The 22,042-nt window shown below is 40.4% G+C and overlaps 1 protein-coding gene and 1 long non-coding RNA gene across 5 annotated transcripts in view; one reads left to right on the top strand and one right to left on the bottom strand.

The window, feature by feature from the left end:
- LOC143903269 (uncharacterized) overlaps window positions 1–22,042 on the bottom strand; it is a 140,544-nt gene that overhangs the window by 66,904 nt on the left and 51,598 nt on the right. For 2 of the 3 annotated variants that reach the window (XR_013258665.1, XR_013258664.1), the window contains exon 5: window positions 691–959. This is a non-coding gene — a long non-coding RNA (uncharacterized LOC143903269). Of the gene's footprint in view, window positions 1–690; window positions 960–22,042 lie in introns of those variants that run through there. The other variant, XR_013258666.1, reaches the window with a different exon arrangement.
- Window positions 1–22,042, top strand: part of LOC143903266 (uncharacterized) — a 34,722-nt gene that overhangs the window by 8,083 nt on the left and 4,597 nt on the right. The window contains exons 2-5 of one of the 2 annotated variants that reach the window (XM_077416727.1): window positions 30–363; window positions 705–926; window positions 2,197–2,417; window positions 7,830–7,980. In XM_077416727.1, coding sequence (XP_077272853.1) covers window positions 75–363; window positions 705–926; window positions 2,197–2,417; window positions 7,830–7,980 — 883 coding nt within the window. In that variant the 5' untranslated portion in view covers window positions 30–74. The remainder of the gene's footprint in view (window positions 1–29; window positions 364–704; window positions 927–2,196; window positions 2,418–7,829; window positions 7,981–22,042) is intronic. The other variant, XM_077416726.1, reaches the window with a different exon arrangement.

Raw genomic sequence — 22,042 nt, 5'->3', positions numbered from 1 at the left:
GTGCAGCGTGCGAAATAATATAAGCCAAGTATTTGCTCTCTCTCGTAATAGAAGCGGTACCTCGAACTTGGCACATGAAACCGGAACTTCATTGCAATCCCGTGGGAGTTCCGGCGGGCGCCTTGTCACCCCCGGCCACCCTCTCGCCACCCGGCAGCCCGAGCATAATCACGCTACCATCCTCGCCTTGGAGCCCAGGTGTACCGGGAAGCAGTTCGAGCACCATCGCCTCCACCACCAATGCACCATTGGGCCTTTGTCAACCCGTCCCCGATCGTTTCAGCGCCTTTACCCTCGTATCGAATTACAATCCCGATCTGAGACTGCAAAGTCTACCACTCAGCGCTAGCGTTGCCGCGCGAGGTAAGTCGTGAAAGAGTGGATGACGTGGATAAGGGAGAAAGTTTTGATGTCGTCTATATAACTTAAATGTATTTATCAATCTATAATTGTCAATTGAACCGCGCGATATATTTCAAATAGAAATATTTGATTATAATATTTCTTAAGTTAATTAGTCTTATATATTATTAAATGTTTCTTGTGTTTGTATGTATGTTAATTATTCCTTTACGTGTACGAGAATATTCGCTCGGCGACGTAATCTCCATAAGCATTTTGTAAATTCTCTGTTACTTGAAGAAGATCATCACACTTCCAAATTCCACACTTTGAACTCAGCCTGGTTACCTTTGTTGTCTCAGACATGCGTTGCGGTCTTATGTACGGCGGCTATGGGGCGTCTGGGGGTGCCTGGTGGGCCCGTCACATGGGCCTGCTGCTGCCACATTCTTTGCTCCCGCCTACGAGAATCCCGTCCCAACAGACGACACCGGTCACGAATTGCTCGCCCATTCATTCGGAACCTCTCAGTCCGGCACGTCCCGGATCACCCCGGAGATGCACACCGGAGAAGGCCAAGTTCGGTGAGATTTGCTTGAATCTCCTCTTAAACCAATCTGCAAATGTTTAGCATGTTACGACTGAGAGATTGTGAGAGAAGGAACTCTTGCCAGGAAACGACATTGTTACTTAAAAAGCACCAAATCATGCAAAATTTATCGGGGTATATTAGTTAAGTTACTTTTGATTAGCATCCTGAATAATAATTTGCATAATAATTTAGTCGATATTTATTTCAAAAACATTGATTATGAATCCTGTCATTATTAGTCATCGGATTTTTTATATGCAGATTGTTAGAAAAGAGCAATTAATAACTAAAAATTTAGGTTATTTATAATATCCAACATATGTGTGTGTTACAGCATAAATACGTTGAATATTATAAACAACTTAAATCTTAGTTATTTAATTGCTCTTTTCCAACAATCTGCATAAAAAATCCAATATCTAGTCATTATTTTATATTGCGTTATAAAAAAATGTCCAGTCGCTGAATTGGGCATCTTTATATATTTATAAGCATCGTATTTTGGATTAAATTATGTGTCTACAAGTTTAATGAGTGTAGAAACGAAAACGCGGATACTTTAGTGAAATAATTGAGCATTTCCGAAATTGATAAAGATCACGATTTAGAAGAGTAAGTCTGGTGAAGTTGTCTTCAGCCAGCTTCCCGGGATAAACCTTTTTCAGAACGTTCGAAATATGCTTCTTTTAAAACAGTAGACCGGTTAATGAGCAATTATCAGTAAGTGGGTGCTATCGATCGACCGACGTTGTCACACGAAGCATCATTTATCGCCGCCGCTTGACTTTGCTGCACGGATACTAATTACGATCAATTAATTGCTATCTGCGCATACATGTATATATGGTGTGCAAAAACTATAAAATTTCTCCGCCTTTAGTGATGATGTTACATGATCGATCATAAATTATCACTTTTTTTCGATATCTTGATGCGACGATATATGAAGTTTCTTGTTTCTTTGTGCTCTCCGTGTTATAAATACGTTCAATTAAATTTATGATGAAATATTTCTTGGTAAATGCTTAATATATACTTATTTTTGATTTCCATTTTTAAATGTATGTGTAAATTATTCTTTATATATTTTATATGGATTTACACTTTGAAAAATTTTATCATTTCGTATTACATTACATGAATAAAAGATTTGTTTATTTTAATGTAAAACAAGTAAAGTATTGTATTTTGTATTATGAGAGATTGGCAGCGATTTGGCGAGCGCTCGAGTGACGAAATAGACGGGTGACTTCTCGTTTCAGAGGAGGAGGTGCCGTTGAACCTCAGCACGAAGCCGAGCGACGTCTCGTCGAGTATCGGCAGCAGAAAAAGTGAAATCTGGTCGCCGGGCTCGGTGTGCGAGAGGGAGGCCAGAGAAACGAGAGCACCGTCCTCCAGGAGTCCGTCCTCGACCCCTATAATTACGCGGCAAATTCATCATTCACCGCTTACACCGCCCTCCTCGACGGAAAGGACTTTTCAAGTGAGTGTTCCTGTATTATACCTCCTTATTCTCACTCGCGCGCACTTTATCCTGCTTCGCTAGATATATAAGTACCAACTGCTGAAGCTGTTTTCTCCGTAAGCGCATGACTCGTTATTTCGGTGAAGTAATACTCCGAAGAGCGTACTCAATCATGATTTTTAATGATAATCTGTAACAATACAACGTAATTCTCTCTTGGAAAAAAAGTGCGTTTTGGAAAGAATTTATTTCGCGTCACTTCGTCGTCTCAATCGATTCGGAAAAATCGAAAAGACAGTATCGGAGTTTCTTGATGATTTAAAAATCGTGAGCGATTGTCGCAAACACCGGTACTGCCGTGTCGTAAAGAAAGATTTTCACGACGCGGTTCTCCGCGTAAATCGCGCGGGTAAATCATTGCGAATCCGCTGCCGCGGAAGGCGGCCGATAAGCTTTCGAGGAAGACGACTGATATCGGTCCTGGAAATCTCGACTCCACTGCGTCCACGATATTCAACCCATCGTGGCAAGTGGACCGCGTGGTTGCGCGCGCGTGTCCCGTACGATTGCCGATTTTACGAGGTCGGCAAACATTCGACTCGAGCTTTTATTGGCGATCGCGCCTCGCGCTCGTAAAGAAGCTTCGATTTCCACGCGCGCAGCTTCGGTATCGATCGAACCGGCCGATCGCGGCACCCCTAAAGAACGTATCGCCGGCGGTAATTGGTCCCATCTTAGCGACCTTCCCCTCTGCTCTTTTCTTCGTTTCTTCCCTCTGTTTCAGAGTTTTGATGCGACCTATCTATTTCCAAGAATCTAACCGCACAGTCGTTCTAACTGACAGCTATAATCAACCCATTGATTGATATTAATAGCTTACTTGACAGGAGAATAAGCTATCCGTTGATTGTTTGGATTAATTCTATTTCTGTCTCTCGCTAGTAATGAGTTTGATTACGTTCTAAACATAATTTTTATCTTATGTACGTAATGTATCCTAACTAATTGTAAGAAAATGTTATAAGTTCAATGTAAAATCAGAACTGTGATTAATTTTCTTTAATAATTAATGATTATAATAAAAAAAAAATATCGTCAATGAGTATTTAAAAAAATATAACGCGAGTGTAAAATTAATTAGAAGATTTAATAAAAACATTTAAGACGGAATTGGCTATTTTTTTAAATCATCGCCGTATTTTCAATTAATGCTTCGTAAATGAATTAACTTAACCCAATTTTTCTATAAACAAAGACAAAATTATTATTCTCGGCCCGATTCATTGTTTACGTGAAGCTCAGCTTCTCAGAACGCGACAGCTTTTGAAAAAGGTCGCCGATGATCGATATGTGGAGCTTGCTGGTGTCCGCTTTTTTTTTTTTTTTTTTTTTTTTTTTTTTTTTTTTTTTTTTTTTTTTTTACGAGCCACGGGAAAGTGCTCCTCGCCAATCTGATGGTCAGGTCAGGTCACGTTGATTTCCTTGAAAATCGATATTTTTCTCTCTTCCAGTCATGCATATTTACCAAGTTTTTTATCACAAAGGAAGAAACGGTTTGCTCAGGCAAATATCAATCTAGGCAAACTCTCTCTCTCTCTCTCTCTCTCTCTCTCTCTCTCTCTCTCTCTCTCTCTTACGCAACTTACTTATTTTTTAAGTAACAGTTATGTACGATTTTCAGCAACATTTTTAATTTTTATAGCTAATTCAATAATTAGCAATTACGTTCGATTAGCAGTTTCGTTCGATAACTGATTTAACCAATGCTATACAGTAATTACAGTAATATTTCATGAAGCAAATATAAACGATGCGTATTCCACCACACACACACACATGCGACTAAAGAAATTAAATAAATTTTAATGGATCGTTATAAGAGAGGTCATAATGACTTTCCAGCTGTTTTAAAAGAAACGCCTGTGTGTCAAATGCTTAAGTTTAATTAAATAAAACATCATAATCGGAGCCATCACACATCTGTTACAACTTAGGCACGGTTTAATTAACATAACGAAGCAATCCGGACGGACGAGTTGTCGAACGCGCGTCGCGCTCGGTCCATCTTCGACTTTATCGCGGCGCGAATGTTTCCTTTTGGTACGCACAGAGAGTACGCGACCGCGGGGTTTTACGCGTGCCTACATACCGAGAGCGTAAAACCGGTCGATCTCCGTTCCGTTCGGAGAAAGAAAAAAATCGGGCTTCGGCGTTCGAGGAGTCACGCGATATGAATTTCTTGCGGGGCGCGCAAATACCCGTAAGTGCGTCGGGGCGAGGAAACGGGTCAAACGTTTTTGACGAGTACCTACATGGACCTCGACAAAAGACCGCGCCGCCTCAATTACGTGTGATTGAGTGGAAGTAGAGAAACTCGCCTCGCCGTGGTTTTACGTCCACGACACGTAACTCGACATATTAGAATATGTGGACCGCACACATGTATATACGTATGTATATACGTTATGATGTGAAATTGATATTAAATTCTTGATATTGCTCAGCCTTTTAGTCTGTTCAGTCATTATTTCAGCCTAGATTTAGAGCAGACTATTAGTCCTGAAGTATTAAGGTAATTGAATTCCCAAATATTTTTTAGAATTATATTTTTCTTACTCCATAAATGTATACCTACTGTAATTACATCGATGTTACATAGCTATTAGTAGAAACAATTTACGATAAACTGTTCTATTACTGATTCATATGCTTCACATTTTAGATTTCTATTACGATTTTGCTTTTAATATCAGCGAAGTCTTTTCCAACGTACTTAAATCTCTTTATAACACAATATAAGTGTAAAGACTATTTAGTAGGTCAACGTCGTGATCTTTATTAATATCCGCTTTCAGGCGAAACTAATGGGATTTCGCTTCTCTTTTGATGGACATAACGTTCTTTCATTTTAGTCACAAGTGCAATATCTCATTTTTTGATAAAGTATCAAAATTCTATGATTTCTAATAAATTAGAATCACGAGTTTCTCTAAACGCGTCCGGGATTCCCTAACCAAATGACAGATTACGATCTTCCTAACCGGTTCTCCTGGATTCTTCTAGGTTTCGTGAGGCTTAAGCTTAAATTTGAGAAAATGGCTTAAGCAACGCGTAACTTACCTGTCGCGATAATCGGCATTCGCGATACCGCGATGATTCACGGGCGACATTTATAGGTAAGCTATCCGTGGGAAAGCCGCAGTCTTTTTTATATTTAATTCGCGCCTTCGCCGACGAGCGACAGATGTTTCGGGCCGCGTACAAAGAGCGTCGCAAGAGATTAACGGTAATTACACGATTTCGAGGAGCCGCGAATTGCGAGGAGCGCAGAAACTGATGGAAGGCGGCCAGAGAGCAAGAACGTAGGCACGGACTCTCTCTCTCTCTCTCTCTCTCTCTCTCTCTCTCTCTCTCTCTCTCTCTCTCTCTCTCTCTCTCTCTCTCTCTCTCTCCCTCCCCCCTCTTTATCTCTTTCTCGGCTTTGTTTCCGAACCGTACCGGAAGCAGACGCTTTCGTGCGGCGACAATGGCGAGGCTGCCTCGCCTCATCCATCCTTCCTTCCCACAATCCGTCGTTTCCTTCACGATCTCTCGACACACGGGCGTTCCGGCGGTGCTTATTAACGAAAACCCTCCCACCAAGGCGCCGCGCCGCTTTCCTTTCCTTTCCCTCGTATCCGCGAACGGGATGACGGTGTCTCACCGTTGACCGCTCCGAGAGCTCCCCATTTTGCCACAGGTGGACGACATCGGGAGCAATTAAGGGTGACAATTGTTGTGCGTGGGAGTCTCCATTGTCGCGATCGGTACACCGGCGACGTGACCATCTTGCTTTAATTACAGTTAAGTGGCAGAGTTCTGAATACGTTGCTCTGTCCTTCTTTATTGTACGTAGTACATTGACCGGAATAGCTTCCTCGTCTTGAGAGATAAAAAACGGACAAGATCGTTATATATTGTTTAAAATCTTGAATGTATAAGATGTAAATATAGATTTCGTCATATGTAAATATGCAACGCAATCTGCAATTTTGAGCAGAAATTAGCATGGAAAATGATCCTTTCTTGAGTACCTTCACACGCAAGTAATATGTTCAAATAATTTTTGAATTTGGTTACGTTTCGTAAGCTGTCACTGTCTCTCAGAAGAGCAACCATAATATTTTAGTAATCACGATCTCAGCCAGCAATCTCATTTATCTACCGATCACTACCGGTACCTTCGACTCTGTCAATTCTGAACGACGGGGATTAAGATTCGCGCGCGGCGCGATATCATCGCGAAGAAGTTGAACGTCGCGTGAAGACAGGTCGCTCTTCCGTATATATTGATCGCGACGCGACGTGAATCATGCGTACTCGCGCGCGCAATAATATTCCGCGGTTGGCATATTCATACCCCGTATAAATTGTCAGCCTGGACACGCATCGAACCGCACCGTCGCGCGTCGTCGGGGCATTGTGACGACTGGCGCCCGTGTGACAATGAGCTAGAGGAGTGATAGAGAAAGTGAGAGAAGGAGAGAAGTAACGCGACGCTTCGTGAACACAGGTGTGCCTGGCGTCCCGGCGCCCAGGAGCGGTGCCGTCTTCTATCTCTCTCCGCGTTGTCCGCTTTTATTCCCTTTCCTAACCGCGTCCGCGGTTGAAAAGCACGAGAGACTTTACGGCGTTGGCAAATCGCGCCGGGAAAAATGCGGTACGTTTTACGGAAATTAGAATAATTGTCGTAAGTAGGAAGAGATAAGTTTCTCGAACGAGAATTTGAAAAAACAAATAAGCTCCGGCGAGTTCATTTATTATTATATCGTTATTATAATGCAACGCAGACATTTTTAGATATTTTTATTGCAATTGATAAATGGATAGATCGTTGTAAATTCGTGTGGAGTTACTCGAAATGATCTCATTAATAGATTCTGAATGAACATTATTAATATGTGATATGATATATATAATATGATATATAACAGGGGAGAGATTTCCACGAGATTGGGAAGCGTATAGAATCGCGGAAAGAATTTTCTTGAGAGGGATGCAATCAATATCGCGTGCGGAAACACCTCGGGAAACACGAACTGTCCAGGAGAAATTGACAAATTAGCTACTTAACGGTTTAACAGTTGGACGATGGTGATTTGTCTCAGGAAAGGAAATTCCTATTAACGGCAGAATGATTTCGCATTATTGAAATCAGTAAAATAGTATTTTCAAATTTCTGACGCGTATGTCAGAATATTATTAATGATTATTATAGCCGTTATTATATGGGACCAATTTCTCTGCCTCGTTTGATTAAAGGCACAATAAAAAATAACCGAGTTTCAAGGAATGTATTTGTATGTATACAATATTTGCAAGGATAATTAGATAGCTTCACTAAACAGACGTAGCACTAAGGTAAACCAATTTCTTTGTTTGTTACAATAGTGTAAGCAATGCGGTAAGGCCTTCAAACGGTCAAGCACGCTCAGCACTCACCTGCTGATCCACTCCGACACGAGGCCTTATCCCTGTCAATATTGTGGCAAGAGGTTTCACCAGAAGTCGGACATGAAGAAGCACACCTACATCCACACCGGTGAGTGTCAGCAATCCAATTTACCGCGTTTCAATTTCTAACATGTTAACGAGATTGCGTAACTAATTCTCGATCACGATGAGTTGCGGAAAAAATTAGAACATTATATGCAAATAATTTCAATCACAAAGTAAAACGGAGATTCATAAAAGAAGTTATTTTCATACAGCTTTCACTAATGTCCTAGCTTGATAATATAAATGATTTTCGGAAATACAATATGCTGCATTGATCTCTTTGTCTCGTCACCTTACAGACTTTTCTAAAGAGAGATTATAATGCGTTAACCAGACAATACGGGGGAACCATATGGCAAAGTTTCGGGGCATACGAGGGGGCATTGCGTGAGCATCGATAATTGCGATTGTCAGTAACAAGCCTCTACTTTGTATATTTAATTTTTGCGCTGCGGCCTATACTCGTATAGCCCAACTTTTGTCCTCGGAATTACAGCTTGTCGCGTGTTCTCCCTTAAACTTCTTCTTTCTCCGCGCGGTCTTCGATCAAATGTTGCTGCTACGTATCGCCGATCGATAGCTACAATTGCTGGCATTAACGAGCTTCTGTCCTTTATAGTCTCTACATCCAAACGGAAGACGCAAAGCGAGCAGTTAAAAATAGTTTCAATAGCAGGACACCGGTGACAGCTTTATTTCTTTTTTTTTTCTCTCTACTACTAAACTACTAAAATAATTAATAGCTAATATTATATTCTTTAGATGCTCCATGATAACATATTAATCTCTCAAGCAAATACTTGAAACAAAGTGTGTAAACAAAGTGAATATCAATTTGAATATTACTGCAATTGTGTATTAGCTGTATATATATACTCGATCCTTGAAATCTAGTTGTCATTTTTATCTTTCATATTTTATCGCGCATCTCGAAATGCATAATATTCCGCGCGTTACTTGGAACAAAAGACGTGCGATCGAGTCCTCGGCGGGTGGGTTCCGAATTATTTATGAGGACTGCCTTGTTGCCACCGTAGACCACTTTGTACATTATTCAGAACATTGGTGTCTTGTGATCGGCGAAATGTTCGATCATATAAGTCGCGCAGGTCATGGAATGAGAATTAAACAAATATATTCTCCAATTTTTGAGAAATAACAAGTGAGGTTTATTGAAAAAGTAAACACATCCTGATTCTATACGCAAAGTGCATTTATCAAAAAAACAACGCGAGAAAAGTAATTATATAATGTCATAATTTCGTGAAGTATAAAAAAGTTGACTGAACTCTGATAGAGTTGAATTCGTTCGTATATTTACGAGATGTGACAATTTTTTTGTAAATAAACGATACGTAAATTGCGGTTATTATATATTACAAAAAATATCTTATAAATATTTTAACGAATTAAAACGCTTGTGAATTAAACGCTTCCGTCGCGCGCAAATTAAAACAAATTAATTAAGATCTTAAGACGTCGTTGCTGCAATTCAATCCATTAAGCGTAATACACCTCGTACGCTATTTGCAGAGGGAGCACTTGCAAAAAGTCGCATTTGCTTGATGCGCGTTATCGCGCAAATGAGATTGCGTTGCAACGCGCATCCGTTCGATCAAGCGCGACGACGAAAAACGAAGGGGGACAACGGACTCGCGCAACCGCGCCTATGGCCTATAATAACGGACGCATATACGCGTTTAAAAATGTGTGCGACCCGCCACGACGCATCCTCAATAGGGGTGTCCCCGCGAATGTCGCACCCACGTCTCTACGCGACTGACCCTTTTCGCATATGAAAGAATCACGCAGATAGAGCATATACACCGACACGGTACCGCACCGGGAATCGATATCGCGTCACCATATCGCGTATAATTTAGACAGAAAGAGGAAATAGAGGAGAAACAGCGTATAAATCTAATTTTCGATATAAATATCCCCTTATTCGTATTCAACGAGAGATCTCAAACGGAATCTTCAAGCAATGTTCCTTGCAATAAGCGAATATAAAAAGGATGACAATATGTCCCGAAGATAAATCGATGTGTTCTTACAATGTTTGTACTTTGTACCTCACCCCTAGCCCCCCTGCCGCGAAGTTAGACCATTAGCGCGTCGTTAAACTTCAACATTGCCATTTAATTCGCGACGTACAAAACGCTGCTCCGCAGACAAATGATAAGGGGCAAATCACTTGCTAAAATCTAGCTTATACGCAAAATGCGCTGTCATCAAAACCGCGTTCTTCGCCATTTCGTTCGCTCAGCGGCGGATAGGACAATTATCCTCTTTTACAATAGAAGCCGGGGAAAAAAATGGATTGGCATGCAATCAGATTAGCTTCGGGACTTGATTCATTCGAGGTTTGTGTGTCGCGGCAGACCCATACGCGAACACGCGCATATTGCCCGCAATAAATATATCGGCAGATCATCAGGCTGTTTCGTATGGGAAATCGTGTCTCGTCACGCACACGCGGACGGTTATTTTTCTTTCTTTCGTCATGTCTGAAGCACAAAATTAGCCCGCCGTATAACGAATAGTGAAATTTATTAGGAGTCATTATCGTAAAATCGTTGTTGTATTTTGTAAAAGTATTTTAAAATCTCTAAAATATTTTTCTTACATATACATTTTTACTATTATTTATAAAGTGAAACTTAACAATTAATCATCATAATAATTCCTCGAATAATTCAATAATAATATGATCTATATTTTAATAGGCTCTAAAATCTTTTGATAGGTAAAATATATAGGTGTATTAAATATTATATCATATAATTTCATGGCATATATAAAGTAAATCGGTATAGCAAAAAGAAATTAACATCATTACGTAAAACTAGAAATTTAGTGGAAATTGATCTTTAATTGTTTTTCGAACGCGATATAAATCACCAAAATAATTAAGGTAGTTGTATCGCGACAGTATTAGTCAAAAATAATGGTCACACTGCAATACGATAATGTACGGAAAACTCTACTTATCTGTGTAAAACTTTTGACTGAGCTTGTACTGTTTTTACTGTTTTCACTCGCGTTAGTAATGTCAGTATACCATCGAGATTAACTCGCGACGCTCGCGTTAATATGCTATTGAGGTTATTTTGAATAAATAGAAGAAATAGAAGCGGAAATATCTGTTGAACATTACAGAGGAAGATTAAAATGAAAAAAAAAAGTATTAAAGAAAAGACATAAAGCTTTAGCGGCAATGTCTGAACTACATATATATCTAATCTTCATATGCACAGTGTTGCAAGATTTTTACAGGTTAGCTGTCGTATGCGTCCACCGCTATGAGAAATTGTGTACTTTATGTAACAATTGCTTCAAAACTAAATAGATAAGGGTCTTGTACTTTTGTAAGAATATTTTTACAAGTCTCTTTTGTCATCTCTTTGTTTTTCATTAAAATCCTATGAGTAGTTTGATCGCTACAATTACAAACGTGATATAGGAAGTCGTTTTCGTCCTACGATACATGTAAAAAGTGCTAAGTTTGATTTCCATTATTTCAACTTTGGTATAGTAAAGCTTTTTCTACTTGCACGTGTGTGTAGAGCGTGTTTACATTAATATGCTGTTCAAATTATAAAAGATTTCTATGAAAATAGGTTTTGTGACACAACTACCTTAATATTTGACGAGATGTTCGCGATATTAAGGGTGATTTTCGAACGGCGATTTGTTGTCATATTGAGAGATAATTTTCAGACGAGAAAGATATTTGTATAGCGTACATAAAAAATGATTGTATTGGATATACCCGCGCCATACTTCGATACCGAGTGTATCTAACAAACGGCCACAATCGCAGCATGATTTTTCCACAACTCACTGCGGCTTATTATCGGTAATTTCTCGAGAAAGGAAAATAACTACTCGCATTCTAACAATAACTTTTTTACGGAGAAACGTGGATTTGTTGTTAAAATGATTACCTAGCGCTTTGAAATATTCATGAAATGCAGCGTATTCGGTTTTGCGTTCTATGCGTTTGATTTCATGTCTGCTAACTTACTAGAGGAAAGTATAAAGAAATAATATTCTAGTGTACATTTTAAAATCGCATAAATGTAACAGAATATTTTAGTCATCAATAAAATGATAATTTAAGAGCTTTCTCAAAAGATTTCTTCTTCTGGTAAGAAAATACATGAAAATAAAGAATGTAATTAATCTATTTGTATGACGCCACGCACGCGCTCGTGATTGTTGCAAGCACGATTAAATGTCCCACTGAAACAGTAATCTCGATGAAAAAGTAATTAACCGAAAACATTTCGGCGACCGCGGTCTACACATTAAGTTATTCGCAAATTGAATCCCAGCGTGTATCGAATAACGTGTGATCCGATCCCCTCCCTCCGGTGTAAATTGCGGGTCCGACCGTTTTTCTTAAGCGACCGCGTCCCGCGTCCCGCGGTCGCAAAAGTGGGACATGAAAGAAAGCGGCGATCGGGAGCGATAGGGACACGTTTTAATGGCGATTTAATCAGCTGCTTCGGCCACGTTTTCTCGTGGAAACCCAGCCGGAAGGAGCGCATGCACGATGGGAAACGGTCTGTTTGTCGCGCGCTAAGCGAGTTTCCGGCACGCCACGTGCCCGACACGGGTTCGTCGTGGGTTAGGGGCGTGCGTGTCCCGCGCTAATTAGCGGCTAAGAGAACAAGCCGCTCGTCGTCGTGGGTTAGGGAGCTACCGAGAAAGGGAGCGACGGCGACAGCACCCTCGAATGCTCGAGGAACTCGCTCCAGCCACTTTGTATACTCTCTACACACGTTTCTCCGCGAGGGGCGAGCGTAATAATGCGAATTTAATCGACCCCTCTCCGCAGCGACTTTCCGCTACCAATTTCGTTCTCTCTCTTTCTTTCGTAACGTATAGCACCGCGACGGTCAGTTGCAACACTCGGGATTTATGTCTTAATTATACCTTCAAAGGACGACAACGTGAAAGAATTTGATTAGTTAAGTTAGCCACATCCAGTTAAGCGAGCGAACGTTCTTTTTCTGAATAAAATCTCGCTTATAGATAATTTAAATTCAATTAAATAAATTCGCGACAAACTTATAAAACAAATATATATTCATTTAAATTTGTTTTCTTGAATTAGCCGATTTTGTGTGTACATATTTTTAGAGAATTTAATAATATTCCTCGCTTGACTTTAATAATTTACAAGAATTTATTTCATAACAGCAATGATATTTTTCGCTTGCTCACAATTTTGTGTATCGCGAGTATTACCTTAAAATTAAAGTGCAAGTAATCAGCGACCACAAATGTTTTCGCATTATACATAGCGAAAGAAGATAACGTAGAATATATGGAAAATAAGTATATTTTTATCATTTAAATACTTGTAATATACGAATCACCGACGTTTACGGTAATTTTCAGAAAAACTTGTGGTAGCTCCTCGCTCCTGCATGCGTTATCAAACTCCTTGAAATGTAATTGCAGGTGATAATGGACTTTAGAGTATTTATTGTAAACGCAATTTATGGTTTGAAATTATGGCAAAAGCGTATCTTAAGCGTATCTTAAAGTGTCTCATTGTCAGTCGAAAATACATTTGATACCATAATAATACTAACGTTAATAACAATACGTGGGTTACAACATCAGTTAAGTATAGAATCGATCGGCGCAAACATTTTTATTCCAAGCCACGGTGAAAAATACGAAAATAAACGTAAGAAGAATAATGCAGATAATTGTAAAATGTGAAAATTTTCACCGTTTTTTCTCATAAAAGAACATTATCCGGCCATTAAAGCTTTTTTTTTTTAAGAAAAAAAGCATTCTATATAACTCCCAATCATTTTACGAATGCAACGCTTCGAAAGTTTCCCCTGGTACGCGTCATAATGGGGTTCTTCCAAGAAGTAAAGATTCAGAGGTATTTTCACGCGAAGTCTCACGCGATATAAATATTCTTATGGGAAATGCGCCGTACGCGGTCTCGGTTTTCCAGACTATTTTCAAAGTGTAATGCTTTAACGATCTCTTATTCTTTACGGTAATAATATTTTTCGTTCGAAGAAAGTAAAGATTCAAAAAATGTGCCGTCGATGTTTTTCCTTCTCCCGCAACGAAAGCATAAATAATTCCCGAACGTGGGGATGCGCGCCAGGTCTCTCATTGTCACCGTCGCGTCGCGCGCGGCCGCGGTGTCTTTTTGTTAGGGTAGCGATGTCGCCGCTGCAATTTGATTTCCTGCATAATTGACGATCGCGTATCATCGATTCCATCGCGTCTCAAACGCACGGAATATGCTTTATGCATACAACGTGGAGGAAAACACGAATCGTGTGTCGAACGTATGTACGTTTCTCCGGCGTCGCATCGAAAATGTATAAACTTATCGTTAGCTGAAGTCCTTCTAATATACCGACGATTTTCAACTCCCGCGGCTTGGTAAATGTTTGAAATCTTTACTTTCCCTCGCTTTGAAATTATCATTCACCGTAATCTTACTGTTTGATTGGAGGTTCGAGTCTCTCTCCTATGACTTTTCCTTGAAATTGAATAGGAAAGAAATATTGCATGGAAGCGATCGAGCGCTCGAGTCGCGGAAATAAAAATTGATGTCTTGATTACAGAACTATGGATCAGTAATTATCCTCTTTTCTCCACGAGTATTATCTGTTACTTACAACGTTCGATATTCTCTGAATGTATTCTCGTAACTGCAAAAAAAAGTTCAAGTAATAACGGTGATTTGTGCGACGAAAGGTTGCCGTCGATCGATGTTAAGTGTATCATCGCGCGACGACGGTCGCGAGCTCAGACCAAATGGAAAGCGATATGTCGTCAATGATTCACTTCGGGTTACGAATAACGTACATGTCCGATAAAATTTTTGCGTAATGCATCTCTCGTGTCGCATCGCGCGACGGAATGCGCACCCCCGTCGTCCGCGATGACGGTCATTGACGAAAAAAATGTCCGCTGCCTCTCTCGCGCGCACTTTTATCATTATCGAAGGCACTTTTTTATTCCGACAATTTTGATCCGTCCGCCGGACTTTTCCGAGCGGATCGATAAGATCTCCCGTTCACCCCTTTCGCCGCGTTGCCGGTCGGAAAGGGGGAAAGAAAAGAGAGGAGAGAGCCGCGTATACGCGCGCGGGAGTAAGTCGTAAGGGACGATCGCTTCCGGCGAACGACGCCGATGGTGGACAACTTTTTTCCGCATGCCAAGCAGCAATTGGCGGGAAGAAAAAAATACGGTCGTCCGCCGGCTGCGTGTTTTCCGCGACTGTGAACATTTGCCTATGCAGGCATCCGCGCGAGATAATGCGCGCTCTCAGGTCGCGCTATCTACCTCGTCATTCGCTGAAACAATCGTCCGCAAGTGCGCTCTGAAAGAGTAATCGAGGCGAATGCGCGGGTATCAAGCGAAATGTTACGTTGCCGTCGCAAATTGTGCCGGCAAACGCTATGATTTCCCGGCGCGTCATTGAACCCCGAAGGGGGCGGGAAAACAAAGAATGGGGCGTTCGGGAAGGTGGGCTTTCACGAAACGCACAGTTTGTTGTCATCGCTCGTATTATTTTATCAACGTACATTTACTTGGCGCAGCAGTGAAATTCGTATAGAACACACGTTGATCACCGCGGATCTGAAGCTGATGATTTTCTTCGAAGACTTCGATATTCGAACTTCAAAGCTTCGACGTTAAAGTCTTCGAAGAATCAAAATTATATACAATTCGGTTTTAACATTTTTTTTTTTATTAAACGGTATCCATAATTAATGTAGAGAATCTAAGCCGATTTTTAGTACTTTTCGAATTTAAAAAAAAAACCTAAATTTGAGAAAGTTATAGCTTGCTAAAGTTTCTTTGATGACGGCAACTTCAAAAGGTATGACGTTATTTCTTATATAAAGTATGACGTCACAGCACACTTTCGTGTACTATATTTTCTTCAATTTTGAAGATATTGCAAAAATTCAAAAAGTTTACAAAAAAAGTATGCCATGATCTATCAGACCGCTTAATAAAAAAAATTTATGTTAAAATCAAATTATTAATTTAATATAATAATAATAGTATCGCAATAGACACACATTTATAAAATTCTATGACAAAATTCGAATAAAATTTATAATTTTGCAAGTTATATCGCATATATATTTTTCGAAGCTTCAAAGCTTCCAAGTCAACTTCGAACTTCGAAGGTTCGAAGCTGTCGAAAAGTAACGGTCCTAATCTGAACAATAAGCATCACTTCCGAGGAGTTCTCGGAAAAATCTTGATTGTTGTAATTTAAGTTCGGACGACAGGGGTTCGACATCTTTCCCAAAATCGCTGGGGTATCGCGTGACGTCGGAAATCTTTTAACGAGCTTCATTTCTCTAGCGCGAAAAATCCGCACGAAATCGATCTCTCCTCTCTCTCTCTCTCTCTCTTTCTCGCCCTTCCCCTTCTCTCCGTCATCGCAGTCGATATCGCCGCCATTACATCACGTTCGTTAAAAGAGACGGACCTGCATAATTAAGAGGACTCGCTCCGCCGTGTGCGTCCCGCACGGATGTGCGCGCGCACACACACACACGCACAAAGAAGCGCGCTATTCGCTCCTATCATTATAATCGGCTGCGAAGCAAACGTTTCAGCCGGTAAATATTTAAGTCGGCCGGTAAGGGGCCGGTAATGAGAGTCGAGATGGATCGATAGGCGGAGTACGTAGGACGAGGTGTATACGCACGTTCGTATGGGTCGCTGACACTCTCGATAAATATTATCCGGCAGCCCGCGCGGAATCGTATACCTATCCAAGTTTCTTCGTTTGTGCGCCGCGTCCGCGCGCGCGAGAGATGACGGCGATACCACCCTCGTCCCGGAGAAATTAAAAAGTCTAGGGCAAACATCGCGCTGTCATACTCTTTTCCTCCTCTTTCTCCCCTGAGCCCCGCGAGAGCCGTTCGCCCTCCCTACAAAACGCGCCACGTTACGTTGGTCTTGAAAGTCAAATAGACGCGGCAAATGTGATTTAATCGCCACTCGACCTCCCTTTTTCTCAGGCTAATTAACTAAATACTATAACTGGCATTTGCGATTGTCTTGTGTTTCAAGTGCGGAATACTTCGCGCGTTGTTTTTAATGTCGTTCTATCGGTTTTCTCGTCGAGTTCCATTAGCTCCTATTCCAAAGCAAAGTTGTTCACCGTCGTGCCTTCAAGGCTGCCGGGCTATGAAAGCTCTGAATCGTGAGCGCGAATTCCTAATAAATTTCCCGATAAAGCTTTACGCATGGAAACGACGTTCTCGCGCTCTCTCACTTCTAACTTTGTAAGATATAATACTGTATCGTTCCTGAAAGTATGACCGTATTTTTCGCGTCATTTTATTCTGCCAATTCATGAGACGCTGAAAATGAGCGTCAACAAGGTGAACATGGTGGTTTCGCTTTGACGCTAGCGTCAAAGAAATGAAGGGTCAAAGCACATAACATGGCGTAGCGATATACGACGGTGTAGTCCCCGACCTGACAGATCAGGATACGCCAAAGCTTGTGCGTTACTTACGTCCACGACTACGACTGTCATATGTGCTTTGGCCCGAAGTTGAATTTGTTTAATGTTCAGCGTCGTCGCTGAATCGTCGTTAATCGTCCCAGTACAATCAAACATAGACTTCGAAATACGTAAAATATTAATTATTTTCAAGTAATATCTTCAAGTAATAATATTTTATGGATACATATATAAATAAAAGATATTATTTCTGAATATTTTTGCTTGCTGAAAATAAACGTCGAGCGTCAACGTAAAAAAGTACCTTAAGGTGGTCCTTTCGTGAGAACAAGTATTAGATAAGTACCTCTAAATTTGATATATGTTAAATATACAGTAATAAGGGACATGTGTACGAAAAATCAAGTGAGGTTACCGACACTTTACAAGAAATAAGTCATTCTAAATGTGCGTTCGCGGAGCGTGCCATTGCCATTCTATCCTTGTTTACATCTATAATGAACGAGAAAGATAGAACGATGCAAATCGCCACGGCCGAGGTTTTCAACGAATAATACATGTACTTAGCGATCAGATGAATACATTATTCATGTCTTAAAATATTCCCTGAAGTTTCCGGACTTCGTACATACCTTGAAAATAAGGGCTTGTCGAATGTTTTGCTCTCTGATGATATATGAGGTTAAATAAATAGTGGATCCACGCGCATATTGCTTTACTCGTACTGTTATGCCTGACCTAACCTAAATCGTGTCCAACCGCACTACTATTGTGATATTTTTTTAATTAGTAAATAATTAAATACGATTAACGCGTGCGTGTAAAATCATGTTATATTATTATAATTATTGGAATGCTGTGTAATGTTTGTTTTCAATTACCTCATGACGGACTGTTACTTGACTAGCTGGGTCCGCGAAAGGACCACCTTAACGCGAGGAAATACATTTCGTCGCGAAATAAAACACGGTAAAAAGATGTTCGTAGCTTCAACAGGGTGACGCATATATGCCGTCAAACACGAGTCAAACGCGACATATATAGTCGTGGAAAACGTGTAGACGGAATAACAATCGGTCGCATTTGCTCGCTCGAGGCGAATGTTGTAATTAAGCACGCGGCATTTGCAAGTTTGCATGCGCAACTTTTTATTACCATCCCATTAGTTGTACGCGTAACGAACTCGGTAATAAATATGTAATAAATGGTATGTATCAGTGCGATACATTCGACGGACATTGTATATGTTTGCGCACATAAAATTACCAAAGTCGCAGGCAAATTGCGTTAGCGACGCGCGATTTTCACTGTGTGTCGACTTCAGCGGCACATTCGCGCTGAGTTCTTTGCCGAGCCCTCGCATTACCTGCTTCAGTTATTTTATTTTAAAATCATCGTTTGTAACTTGTAACGCAACTACAATCAGATCTTCAGTTCTTATGCCCATTTCCACCAACGTAGATTAATTTTAATCTCGATTTAATTTACTTTTTATCTTTTTTTTTAGTTCTAAGAATTAGAAAAAGACGAAAAATAAGTTAAACCGAGATTAAAATTAATCTACATTGGTAGAAATGGACTTTAGTGTGCTTAGCGAGATTTTTTTTTAGCGTTGCGTCTGTCTTTAAAGCGCAGGAGATAAATATTGAGACGTATAATTCGCGATATATGAATTTAATACTTCATATGACGCTTCAATTATCGTGATACCGCTTCTCCCAAATGATGTTAGTTTAACTTATAGATTATTCACAATTTGTTCTTTCACAATTATCTTATCCATTGTTGATACACATGTGCGGGAAATATATCGCAAAATATTACGAAGCAAAAATCGATGTGTTTGCTCTAAACCCATAAATTGTCTTGAGATATTAACAGCATACCGAACGGCGCTTTTCCCCGCGTCAAGCAATACGATATAAAAATTGAATCGTCGGTGGTACAATTACGATAATTGTATTTTCCTTCGTACAGTCGCGAAAGGATGGTAAGAAACGGCGTGCCTGCCGCGGACAAAGCCGACACTGTCATCCACCGCGCTATTGTACGCGCCCATGTTGTTGCGGCCGATAATTCCGACAATAATATATCGAAATGAAACGTCAGTAAATTTTAATTTAAAGAAAAGAACGGTCGTCTGCGTCAACGCGCGCCGAATGACTCAGAAGGGAAGAAAGTTTCTTTATTCCGTGCGCACGTGAGATACGAGAAATCGATCTTTAGTCCTTTCGTTACGTATCGAGTGTTGGAATATAATTCCGTGAACACTTACAGCGTCCACATTTCGCCGTGGCATTGCAAATTGAACGTCAATTAGATGTAAATCGAAATGTTTTCGTCACCGATCCTATCTTCCGCGCGATGCGAGCATTAAGTATCCCGGCGCGATTACTCGCGCTTCGTACGATGACATAAAGTTCCTACTTTTTCCGCGAAGAGAGCCGCTCGTTTCTTTTTTATCCCGCAGGACACTCGTGAATTCTCTCTTCCACCGTTTATGCACGCTCGTTCGAAAGAGAGAGAGAGAGAAAGAGAGGAAGATACCGCTTGCGCAACGTCCCGTCCGCTCGCGGAATTAATTTCTTTTCGATAGAATCTTAACGACGGCGCCTTCCGTCGCGTTACAACATTCGGAGGCGTCCGTTCGCTTTTATCGTCGCTTTACAATCATAAAATTGTTTGCTCGGAATTTCGAGCGAAGTGAGGAAGGGGGGAGCTTCGTCTCTCTCGCTCTCTTTCTCTCTCTCTCCGCGGGCACAGGTGTTTGCTCGGTACTATCACCGTCGATCGTCGTTAGACGAGCGACGGCGGACTTTTAGAAGGCCGTGACAGGAGTTTGCAGGTACGGTCACTCTCGTTTTTCTTTTTTTATTTTTTTTTATTTTTTCTTTATTATCATTGCTATCTCTCTCTACCACGAGGCCGCGATCTGCGTGCGGGACGATCGTACTTGAGCGCGTCAAGATTCGCGGGAGCGATTAACGCAGAAGTTTTTGTTTTTTTTTTCTCTCGTGTAACGATATCGCGAGAGCAATTGCGAGATGCGTGCGAGATTATGCGGCTGACGCTAATAAATGATGCCGCTCGTGACACTTTCTGCCTTCGATGAAACCGCATTTGCCGGGGAATTTTACGATGAAATATAGCTCCGCGGTTTTTTTTTATTACTGTAACATTTCCTTGCCGAAAAATCACGTGAAAAAAGGAATTAAAGTAGAGTTAAAAAGAATAAAAGATTTTTTATGCGTATTCACTAAGGCGAGCAAACAATATTTAGTCATCAAGCTGGTCGAAAAATTAACCTTGTCAAAGGTAGAAGCGATTTTCGGTTTGTTAACACAAGTGATTTACTTGCATTTCTGCATTATTTTTTTTTCTTTTTTTTTTACCGATTCATTTATATTCCAGAATATTATCGGGATAAAGTATCTCTGATAATCTCCACTTGTCGACAATCTTGCCTTATTATAATACTTTTATATGCAAAATAACTAAAGGAATCAACTTGGGGGAAAAAAATCGTATGGAAATTATAATTTCTTGACCTATATTGCTTAGATATTTTTACACTTCTTTTAATGAGCGCTATATACAAGAGTCCGTAGTCTTGTAATATTTTTTTAATACGTCTAGGTTTAACATAGGGTGTGTATACCAAGTAATCGATTACCTTCTTTCACTCACAACGTCTCGCGATCATCGGTGTCTCCTTTAATTTCCCTACTAATTTCTCTCAAAGACGGCGTCAAGCGATATCGATTATTTGTCAGCCGTCAGTATTATATCAGTATCGCGGACGTGACGACACACTTCGATTGCTTATTTTACATGTAAAATAATTGCGCTTAATTGCACTTTGTGCTTGAACGAGCCAAGTTAAGGTGGTAACGATCGGCTGTTCTCGGAAGAACCGAGCGAAAGACTTTAGTCATCGCCGTCAGACGCGCGCAAGTGCTCTATTATCGGCTGACGCCACGATTTATTGGTTGATTCAGTTGCGTTTGGTTAACCTTGGTTCATTATTCCAGACCACTCGTCGGTTCTCTTCCTCGCGCGACAATCGAATTTGCAGTGCGTGCATTCGCAATTCACGTCTTCCATCCGACGACTAATCGTCGTAGCTAATCGTCGATCAAAATCTATCGTGCCTATACCGTACTCACGAGTTCATTAACGCTGTATTTAATTGAATGACTTTACATCAGAAACGCAACATTATTATTTTTTAATTAGACGGGTGGTAATTACGCGTTGCAGAATTCAGAAAGTTTTCAGAAGTCCCGTCTATTTTGTATCCTTGAATCTTTTTTTTTTCCTTTTTTTCAAATAATTCAACTCGCATCAGTATTCAATATATAAAACATCTGAAAAATCGCAAAATATACATGTAGAAAATTATAAATGGAGCTCTATCAAATTCAGATGTAGCAAATAATCTTGTATATAGGATTATATCGTAATTATAGGCTGCGGTCCACTTGACGCTACAAATGCTTCGAAGCATTCCTCTTCTCTTTTCTTTCAATGAAGAAAGAAAGAGAAGAAGGACGCTCCAAAGAATTTGTAGCGTCAAGTGGACCGCATACATAGTCGAACGAAAGTGCAA

This window comes from Temnothorax americanus, unplaced genomic scaffold (genome assembly GCF_048541705.1).
Source record: "Temnothorax americanus isolate GAGA-0224 unplaced genomic scaffold, ASM4854170v1 Scaffold45, whole genome shotgun sequence".
NCBI lineage: Eukaryota > Metazoa > Arthropoda > Insecta > Hymenoptera > Formicidae > Temnothorax > Temnothorax americanus.
This window is presented reverse-complemented; position numbering and strand designations above follow the sequence as displayed.